We start from the raw sequence: 10844 nt of genomic DNA, 5'->3' as shown, positions 1-10844 counted from the left end.
TTTTTAAATATGTTATTATTCTCTATATATTATATTATGATTTTATACCATAATTTAAAAATTCTAGATTCCAATTCATAAATCATAAACCATAGAAAAAAAATATTCTAGAATTCTAATTTATATATTCTAATCTTTAAAATATATTAAAAGTACTGATTTTAATTTGCGTGGAGGCATCCAAACCTCTTGTGGAAAGATTTGATCTTGATCATTCATCGAAAAGGAAAGACAGCTTTAAGACAGAACAAGCCCACTCTGATCTTTTTCGATACCTTTTCGGACCTATTACCGATACTAAGTAGCAGTCAAAAATTTGTATCCATTTTTCATGATATTATGCATGGGCTTCTAAGGCGAAAGCGTTAGTTGCGAGCTTAGAAGGCACCTTCTATTTCTCTATCGACCAAAGAAAGAGAAGGAAACAACTACTTTCAAGAATTAGCTGATTAGTACTTTGTTATTAGAAAGATGTTCATTAGAAAAGAAATTACGAAAGAAAGGTTAGCTAGTTTACGAAGGTAATCCTACTACGACACTAAGACTAATTCAGTCTATTTAGCGACTCTTCCTACTGCTACTACTACAGTTACTGTAGTAAAATTTGGAAGACGATGAGCATCGCGAAAGAGATAGAGAGAAGAGTTACAATTTCGTTGGCAGAAACGATCCAATCCATTCGGTGCTTCGGGGAACCTCAAAGTATTTCGACTTGCGCTGCAGTTGTAAAGACAAGAATGGTTTGGGCGCAGCGAACCAGACTCCCGAGAACCCCTTCCCTAGTAAAGAGGTACTGACCATCGGTTCTATCGTGAAAAACAGACTACTCATTCTGTCTAGTAATTCCTTATGGCAGTAGGGACCTTCTTTCAGGTCAATTTCATGTTTTTTGGCACTCGGGACATTTCTTTCTGGCATTCGTCAAGTCTTGATCAAAACAAATTTCCGCTAGTTAAAGCGAAAATCAAAAGGAAATCTTACTTTTTATGTTTTACCGGGAAAATTGGATTAAAGAAGATTTCCGCTCGGAGATGGGATCTCAATTCTGAAAACTTTCATTTTACCCGGATTTTTCGTTGAAAGTGAATTTCATTTTACTAGTTTGACATAATTCAAAATTATGATTTGACATAGTTGTAATTAGTTTTTAAAAGATGAATTTCTGTGTAATTTTCCCTTGAAACTAGGATGGCAATGGGTAGTGTACCCGCGGGTATCCGGTACCACCTGATCCTAATGGGACTATCCGTACCCTGTATAAAAGGGTATGAGACGGGTATGAGATCAAAACTATTACCTGTTAGGGTAATGAGACGGGTATGGAAATACCCTTTAGGGTACCCGGTACCCATTAGCCGTTATAAAATTTTTTATATTAATAAATATCATTGTTTTTTAGATGTAAGAAATGCGATTTGAACCCCAACATTTTATTTTTCAACAATTGAGTGATACCTACTTTATTCTTATTAATTAAAGTTTGATTTGTTCAATTTTTAGATTGATGATTTATTAAATTTATAGTTTGTTAAATTTATAATATTTTTTGTTTTATTTATTGATTCTTAACGAGTAAGGGTATCCGCGGGTACCTGTGAATTAAATGGGACCGGTATGGGATGCAAAAAGTTGTCCGTTAGGGTAATGGAAAGGGTACGAGTAATTAAAAAATAAAAAGGTAAGAGTTTGGGAATGGAATTACCCGCTGGTATTCTACCCGTTGCCATCCCTAGTTGAAACAGGGAAAATTACACAAAAATTCATCTTTTAAAAACAACCATGTCAAGTTGTAATTTTGGATTATGTCAAGCTAGTAAAATTAGTACTTTTAATATATTTTAAGGATTAAAATATATAAATTAGAGGTTAGACTATGCTTACTTTGTTTTTAATAAAGTAAGCCTTACTTTATCACCATCATCCAATGGTGAAAAAAAACAAAGTAAACTTTATTTTGTTAAAAACAAAGTAACCATAGAAGGCACCCTAAATTAGAATTCTAGAATATATTTTATAGAGTTTATAATTTAGGCTTAAATCACTTTTCGACCCTCAATTTATCCAAAATTTTGTTATTTGACCTCTGACCTATTATTTGATCACATTTGGCCCCTGACCTATCGCAATTGATGCAATTTCATCCAATTTAAATAGAGACTTAACATAATTGTTATCCTATTAACACGTGGCGATATTTTGACACTTAAATTTGATAAATTTGAGTTCAGAGATTTGTTTTTATTTGTTTTTCTTTTTTAATCTAATTAATTATTTTCAAATAAGAAAGTTTATATGGCAAATAAACTTTAAGACGTGTGACATGTCAAGCTCATATGTCAAAATATCATTTGTCAAATCTCCATCTAAATTGGGTGAAATTTCACCAATTGGGATAGTTCAGGGACCAAATGTGACCGAATAATAGGTTAGGGGCCAAATGATAAAATATTGAATAGGTCAAGGGCTCAATAACACCTTAAGCTTATAATTTATGAATTGAAGTCTAAATTTTTTAAATTATATTGTAAAATCATAATATTTAAGAATTAAGTTGTATGATACACTTAGTTGTAATTTTTTCAGGTATTCCTGTATTTGACCCGAGCAACAATGAATGGCCATCTTCCATTTCACCACTTTCCTTTTCTCTTATTTGAATTTTTAAAAAACAAAGTATCAAATTCGCCGTTAAATGGTTGTTTTTATTTATGTATATATCTTTTTTTTTTTTTTTTTTTGTGGTTATTGATTCTGGTTTCGCAGACATTGTAGAAAAATGGATAAAGAAGGACAGAATTCAAGGGAAATCCCGCAGAAGCATTTGAATAAATGCGCGAAGAACTGGTACTTCGATTCTCCATCACCGATCCTTTCTTCATAATAAAGGTCTTTACCCATGAGGAGATAGATGAGGCCTTCGGCATTGCCCCTGTAAGTGGCAGTTCTTTGATTTGATTTTATTCTAAACATCATTGCTTTGCTGGATCTGAAAAAATTGCGACATTTGTCCAACACTGTCATTACTGTTTGCTCTCATTCTCTTCACGATGCTATTAATTGGATGAGAGGTTTTAAAGGGTAGGTAGAGAAGAGTAAGGAAGGGGAAGGAGGGTGCTTTGCTGGATCTGAAAAAATTGCGACATTTGTCCAACACTGTCATTACTGTTTGCTCTCATTCTCTTCACGATGCTATTAATTGGATGAGAGGTTTTAAAGGGTAGGTAGAGAAGAGTAAGGAAGGGGAAGGAGGGGGAGAGAGGGTATTACTCTTACCCTTGTTTGGGAGGAAGGGAAGGGTTCATTAAAACCCTTCAAAACCCACAGATTTGGTGGGTTGAAAATCCATTAAAAACCTATTGATTTTGAACCCTTCAAAACCCTTCGTTAACCCTTCAAAACCCTTACCCTCTTATTTTTTAATCTTCCAAACAAGGGTTTCCACTAACCTTTCTCTACCCTTCCTTTAATTACCCTTCAAAACCTTCCATCCAATCAAAGCCTAACAGGACCAATCTGCGAGCGATGCCACCAGTTTAAACTAGAAATGACATTTAGGGAAATGACACGACCTTAAATCTGCAATTGGTTAAGAGTTTTATGCATTGTGTGGAATCAAATTCCTTCAAATGACTTTATATTCTAAACCAAATCATTGAATTCTCTTGTTTGATTTTTCCCAAGCAGTGAATTTCATTGGAAATAGAATTGAAATCTTATAAAGTCCATCAAAATGAAGTTTCCAAATATGGGGTTGGCTGCATTTCGATCACTGATATATATATACATATAGCACAGTTTATGTTCTCGTACTCAAGCAAATCATGAATTTTAGGTTAGTGAATGACAAAGTTTAAGGACTTTCATATCCGAATTTCTATTTCATGATAAAGTTTAAGGATTTTTATATCCGAATTTCAAAGTGTAGATGCTATAAAGAAAATAAGATCAAAGTTTAGGGGCCACGGGTGTAATTTACCCTTTCATTAAACCCACCAACTAAAATCGGCACTAGAGACAAGAAAATAGCATAAAAACTCAACTAAAATTTTGTTTCTATAATCCTTATCTTTGCAACCCACTCATACTTGCATTCCATTCCGTGAAGGTTTTCCTCTTCTTCTTTTTCCCAATCAGTTACCCAGTTCTATTGGATCATAATAAGAGCATAGTTTTGCAGTTACTCTTCTTCTGCCTTTGTCTTTGATTATATATGCATATGAAACTTTTATATGTTAGAGATTTTCAATCCATTAATTTCCCTCTTCAGGTGTATGCACAGTTGATTGAAGATAATTAACAGGGGACCTGGAAACCGTTGATCTGGCATGATTCAATACCTCCAAATGCGATTGATTCTCTCCAAAGGTTAGTTCTTGTTTTCTGGAATTTGTTGCTCATAAACTGATTATTATTATTAGTAGATTAGATTTCTCTCAATTTGTTTACAAAGATGAGGAAGAAAAAGAGTAGATGCTAGTTGGCTAGAATTTGAGTGCTATAAAGGGAAGAGAAACAAATGGAATTATATTTCCCTATTCCCTTCCAATGTGAAAATTCCAGTTTTTATTTCCCAAGAGTAATTTAATTTTGTAATGTATCCCTCACATTTCACCACACAAAAACAGTATTGGTTGAACATAATAGGTTAGAAAACAACTAGAGAAAAGAATTTCATTTGGTTTCAATTATCATTTCTTTCTTTTCACTTCTTTTATTCTTTCATTGATTTTTTTTTAGTAAATAAGCGTAGGAAGTCTAGTAATCAGAAATGAACTGATATCATGTTAGGGATGTTTGGAAAACCTAATTAATTGAATTAGTTGGAGTTGATTTTAGCATCCATCTTTGTTAAGTATCTGGTGGTTTTTATAATGGTTAAGATGATTTGAATTTAGTTTCTTTCACCTGTAATTTAAGAGATTTTTATATCAGTTTACATGTCATTGCAATCAGTGATTTGAATTTAGTTTATTTCACCTATAATTTAAGAGATTTTTATATCAGTTTACATGATGAGATTGACATGGTGTTGTTTCTAATTAATTATGCAATTATAACACAGGCTAAAGATATTTCATATGGCAGGAGAAAAAGGTCAACGGTATGTCATTTTCTTCTCTTATTATATATCATTTTTTTCTCAAAGATTTTCTTTCCTATATGTATATTTCGGATTAGGATAAGGAGCATAAACAATCTAACATACATTGCAAAGACTAATACCATTGGTTGAATCCTTATTTTACTAGCATGTAAAACACATGATTTCTTCTAGAATAAAAAAGACCACATTCCTCTGTTTGCAAATGTGCGAAACCGCGTTTTTTTCTACTTTTCCCAAAAAAAGAAATGTCATTTCCACTAAATACCGCTACTTGTTTCTTTTCTTCATATTCATATATCCTCATCTTAATCTGGTCTTAAGTAGCTGAAATTACTATTTCTGTGTTCACTTTTTGGTTTGGCAGATTGATTAAGTTTAACTTTATTACAGATTAAATATCGTTGGCGAAGATAAAGCTGAGCTAGCAAGTTCGTCTTTATGCACAGTCGAATTTGCGTGCAAGAATTTGATTTGCACAAGAAGCAAATGCCAGAGTCTAACCGTTCAAGCTGTTACTCAGTCTTCCCCTTCTACCATACTGTCATTTGTAGAGAAGGCACCAAAACCTGCTCATGTTTCACTTATTCCAGTTACAAATTCAGGTGCAAATTTGAGCAATCAACCATCAACATCTAAAATCCTGCAAAACATACACATTGTAAGAACTTGAACTATGCATATGCTCGAGAAATTCAGGTGTATGTCTTTCTTTGCTATTGCAATACTGTTGTACACGATCATTTAATAATTTTTTACTGGATTCGTTAGTCAGCACAGTTGATGGAAGCTTTTCTTGAGCTTGCTCGAGAAAATACAGAGCGCGATCTTGAAACTTGTGGCGTTCTCGGTGCTTTTCTCGTAAGTTCTAAAATTTTGTCCAGCTGTTACAGAACTGAAAAGGATTTATCAATTTTACCAGTGCTGGATCATTTCCTTAATGTTTTTCGTACACAAATTATCATTTTCCTGAACTTGTTCACAGTGTTTCTTTGTGAGTGCTTTTTTTCATGTTATGTCATGTTAGTTCCTCTCCTTTAAAATCACTGCAGGATTGCAATGATTTTGAAGATCTTCACATTTTATACAATCATAGACCAGCATCATTTTGTAATTTTTAAGCATTCTTGTAATTAATTTTGTTCTTCACAATAACAGGAGAGGGATACTTACTATGTGACCACTCTGATAATACCAAAACAAAAATCATCTTCTAATTCTGTGAGTATTCTTGGGGAATTTTGGCACTTGCTGACTTTAAAGCATCGCGTTCCATGATTTATTTCGTGGTCTAGTTTTTTGACTCTGCGAATCATGGATAACAGTGTGAAGCCATAAAAGAGGAAGAATCTTTTGCCATACAGAATGAACGATCTCTTCTTCCTGTGGGATGGATTCATGTATGTTTATTCATTTTAGTTTACTTAACCATTCTTTTTGTGCTCCTAAGTTGTTGGTTTATTATTTGTTTTTTCAGACGCATCCTTCTCAAAGTTGTTTCATGTCATCTGTAGATTTGCATACTCAGTACTCATACCAGGTATTTTCTCACCTCAACACTTACGGATTCCACGAAAGGTTACTAATTGATGAATTTTTACTTGAATCTAGTGCTTCCTTGTTATTTTTGTTCCTATTTGAATCCATAAATCTTACTCTGTCTATTTCTTTCTTATGAGGATGCTTTTAAAATTTGACTATTTTTTATGCTTTTGCTATTTTGTGCATTAAGGTAATGGTACCGGAGGCATTTGCCATAGTAATGGCTCCAACTGATACCTCAAGGTTCGCTACTTTCACATAAACTGTCTCAACTTTCCATGTATGTTATCTTATGGGTCATTTGGTCCCTAATCTTCAATTTTTCATTTTTAGTCCTCGTCCTTTTAATTTGGTCAAAAGTGGTTCTTAATCTTAACAAATGGTATTATCACCTGCAAGCGAGTCATTGCGTTTGTTCGTTCTCTATGCTAACTGAACATTAGATTTCCTTCACCAATCATCAGTAACAATAGTCTTCTAGTCAATAAGTCTGTTTACCATTTGGGACCAATAAGGACTAAGTGTGACCAAATTAAAGCTCAAGGACTGAATCCACAAATCGAGGCATGTACAAGTACCAAATTTGCATTTTGCTCATTATAGAACCAGTTATGAAAATATACTGATCTGAATTTTCTCAAACCTATTTAAAGAAAGTTAAATATATCTTTTGCAGATAAAAGGAATTTCTAGGTTGTCACACTATTTATGCTACATTTCGTTTGTAAAAAAACTCCGATAAAGAATGCGTGAAACAATTATAGGCACTTGTAATGTAGGCTTGTTTCATATATAGAGTTGTCAATTTCTGATACGACATCGCAATTTATAAAACCAGCCAGCTTAATATGATCCTTGTTTGACATGATTATAAATTGTCATTTTTATCATTGAACTTATTCTTTACATTTGGTATTTTTCTTTACCTCTTGTCTTTCAAAAAATTGAACTTAGGAAAGTGCCTTTGCTTTACAAGCATATGTATAAAAAAGTTTATTTAGCTCCTTCATGCCTACTATAACTAGTTTTTTCGGTTTTCTACTAGCGGCTTTAACTATAACCTCAGTTCTATTTATTGGTCTGAGCTAGATACGACTTATTTGAAATTAATTGAATGAACAGTTTATAAGAAGAAAAACAAAACGAATTTTTTTTATATAATCATGGTGGGACCCCTCCCCGGACCCTCGCTCAGCGGGGACGCGTAATGCGACCGGGCCGCCCTTTTTTTTTTTTTTAATCATGTGGAATATACAAATTGCATAACATGGTAACCCATTTTGACATGATTATTCATATGCTTTCATTATGTATTGATGGCTTGAAGGAGCTACGGAATATTCCGGATATCGGAACCCAGTGGTATGAATGTTCTGAAAGAGTGTGAAGAGACAGGATTTCATTCTCATAGCGAACCAGCAGATGGAAGTCCCATTTATGAGCAATGTTGTAATGTATACACTAATTCTAATTTGAGATTTGAAATCTTTGACTTACGTTGATGTTTCATGCAGTGATATATATTAACCTCTGAATTTACTGAAAGTGATATATATTGACCTTCTGGTGATAAAGTGACGAACTGACCCTCTAATATTGGGTAATGTGATACATACAAGTTCAAAGAAGTTAATGTTTGATATTTCAGGAAAAGAAAAGTTATTATTAGCATAAATTTATGATATTTTAATTTCTTTTTCATGCTTTATTTGCAAATGTATTGCGCTACTTGAATTGAATCTTTCCATTGATCAAGCTGCATATTTATTTCTTTTTGGATACGTAATTAAGTATCTCCAGATTGATTTCACACGGCTTTTATTTCATATTATTAACTATTGGTAATGAAAACATAGCCGAGCTACCATCTTTCTATTCATTTCTATTCAATTCGTTCTAGTCATTTTCTTATAAGATTCTTGTTCATAGAGGGAGAAAATGCCAAAATGACACTATTTAAACTTTTTTTCGATAGAAAGAAAAGAACAAACAAAAACAAAGTAGGGAAAATAATTAAAACTATCCTAAAGTCATTCGAGTAAAACAGGTGTTCATCTAGAAGAAGATGCAGAATTTGATCCGGAGGAGAGTCCAAGCAAGTAACGCCAAGAGGGAAGTCGTGCGCTAAGTTGGCCAAGTCATCAGCACTCTATTTTTGCTCTCTAAACACATGATGGATAATAGTAGAATGAAACCTTTTGATATCGCTTTGAATGCTCTTAACCAGATTATTTGAGCCGCAAGCTCTCTTCTTCGTATCAGTAATGCTTTTAACAACGTCAATATTGTCCGACTCAATCTCTAGGGCTATAATGCCCAAGCTTAAGGCCAAATTAATTCCCGAATACATGGTCCAGACCTTAGCTTGGAATGAATTCCCAAGGCAATTTTATGCACAAACAAGAGAACCAACATCCATAATCAGAGTGAATACAACCATCAGCTACAATCTGATCGCAATCTAGTCGTAATCCATCCAAGTTCAGCTTGTACAAAGTGAATGCAACCATCACCTTGTGTGACTGTGCAGATTTTCAGGGTGGTTGAGGCGTTGCTCTATCTGAGAAGTGCACTTCTCAACCAGTTGAGTGGCTTATTTTGGACGTGGCACGAGAGTCAGTCTGTTCTTCTTCTTACCATGGTCGAAAGGCATAGGACCATCATCTCTCTTGGCTCTTCCTGTCTGTTTTGGGTCGGCAAATTGCCTAGCCCTTTCTTCACATTTCCCGTCGCCTTTGGAATTGTCTTTCTTGGACTCCTTACCTCTCGAATGATTGCAGCAAACCTTCCATCAACTCATTCTTGAGAACGAATCCGGACACGTAAATGTGATTATTCCGAATCTGTTGACAGAGCCCCGTACACTGCTAACTGTAGAAGGAAATGGTAACAAACCTCTTGACCGCACTCTTTGCAGCCTTGCTTGCAGGCTAGTGCTATTGCCACCGGCTTTATTAAACTATTAGTATGGAATCCCTATCCTTCTCTACCTTCCTTTCCGGAAAGAGGTTAGAAGAAAAGAGACAGAAAGAAATAGCCCAATGGTCTATCACAATCATCGTAGCGTATGAAAGTTTGGGCCACAGTCATGAATTCTTCGAAGGAACGGGGGAGCTTGTGGAAGCACTTCTGCTTTAAGGGGTTCACATGACATTCTTTTGGCTAGAGCTTTATGGGCAACCTCCATGTTTAGGCATTTGACTTGGAAAGCAAGGTGATGAAATCTGGAGAGGAAGTTTCTAAAGGGCTCCATTGGCCTTTAATGCACACTATTTAGTTTCGAGCTGATTTTTCTGACCTTAGCCATAGTCGCAAAGCGGGAGAGGAAAAGGTCCTTGAGCAGGTAAAAACAGTCAATGGAAATCCATATACCACTCTTGCACGCTTCCAAACAATACAGTGGAAAAAACTTTACATATGATGTCCTCGTCTTTTGAGTATAAATTTATGGTACAATGAAGCTACATGGTTGTTAGGGTTCTCGGTTCCGGGCTAGAAAGTTAGCCTCAGGGTTTTCTAATCTTTGGAAGATCGAGCGTCAATGATGTGATGTACGATGGGGGTTTTGCTTGACATTATGTCCCCCCATAACTCCGCCTAAAGCTCGCTTATTAAGAAACTTCTGGATCTTGTATTCTAACAGGTCCTCGACTTTTTGTGGGGCCATGGTTATCAATGTCGGGTCTGTTGCGACGATGTGAGTCGCTAGATGATCCCAAAAGGCTAAGACGCTGATGGGGGAGATTGCATGGGGTGTGCCGTAGGTGGAGTGACTCTGACAGGAAATAGTGAGATTGGTGCCACGAGAGGTTGGGAGATTGACGTTGTGAACTTGCTTGGGCTTTAAGGAATTCCCAAATCTTGATGTATTCATCTTGGAGGACTTGTTTCTGCTTAATGATTTTCATCTGCGCTACTGTTTGGATCACTTGGGTTGTACGAAAACTCTTGATTATGCTGATGAGGGTCCGAAAGCCTCATCATCGGAATCAACCTCTGTGAATAACGGGGCAAGATTTTGAGGCAGCCCGCTTGGGCTTAGCTGGGCCTCTTCCTATCCCAAGCTTGACGCCTCGATATGGATGTATAATTTCTTTTTACCGGTGTGGGCGCTACTTGTTTATTTGTCATAATGTTTCGTCGAGGAGAGATTGCATCAAATGACTATAGGAGTCGTTTGTTACTCCATGCTCATTACACC

General features: G+C 35.3%; 1 protein-coding gene across 4 annotated transcripts; it reads left to right on the top strand.

The window, feature by feature from the left end:
* The first annotated feature begins 2622 nt into the window (after window positions 1-2622).
* On the top strand, window positions 2623-8217 carry LOC136230896 (AMSH-like ubiquitin thioesterase 2). Of its 4 annotated transcripts, none has more exons than XM_066020094.1 (10): window positions 2623-2931; window positions 4268-4365; window positions 5063-5101; window positions 5495-5762; window positions 5873-5962; window positions 6260-6322; window positions 6427-6501; window positions 6579-6641; window positions 6834-6886; window positions 7971-8217. In XM_066020094.1, the coding sequence occupies exons 3-10, from the start codon at window positions 5079-5081 to the stop codon at window positions 8143-8145; spliced, it is 810 nt and encodes a 269-aa protein (XP_065876166.1). In that variant the 5' UTR covers window positions 2623-2931; window positions 4268-4365; window positions 5063-5078; the 3' UTR covers window positions 8146-8217. The 4 variants fall into 4 exon arrangements, with proteins under 4 accessions (XP_065876166.1, XP_065876165.1, XP_065876164.1 ...); XM_066020093.1 differs by lacking the exon at window positions 2623-2931 and adding an exon at window positions 4021-4105; XM_066020092.1 differs by lacking the exon at window positions 2623-2931 and adding an exon at window positions 4067-4176.
* Window positions 8218-10844: the final 2627 nt, after the last annotated feature.

Source organism: Euphorbia lathyris, chromosome 5 (assembly GCF_963576675.1).
Source record: "Euphorbia lathyris chromosome 5, ddEupLath1.1, whole genome shotgun sequence".
NCBI lineage: Eukaryota > Viridiplantae > Streptophyta > Magnoliopsida > Malpighiales > Euphorbiaceae > Euphorbia > Euphorbia lathyris.
The sequence above is the reverse complement of the archived record's forward strand: the minus strand, read 5'-3'. Positions and strand labels throughout refer to the sequence as shown.

Bases quoted from the DNA above. Each gene is read 5' to 3' on its own strand.
- LOC136230896 (XM_066020094.1), top strand. From the start codon at position 5,079: ATGGCAGGAGAAAAAGGTCAACG. The intron at 5,102-5,494 runs GTATGTCATTTT...ACTTTATTACAG, and splicing joins GCAGGAGAAAAAGGTCAACG to ATTAAATATCGTTGGCGAAG. The intron at 5,963-6,259 runs GTAAGTTCTAAA...TCACAATAACAG, and splicing joins GCGTTCTCGGTGCTTTTCTC to GAGAGGGATACTTACTATGT.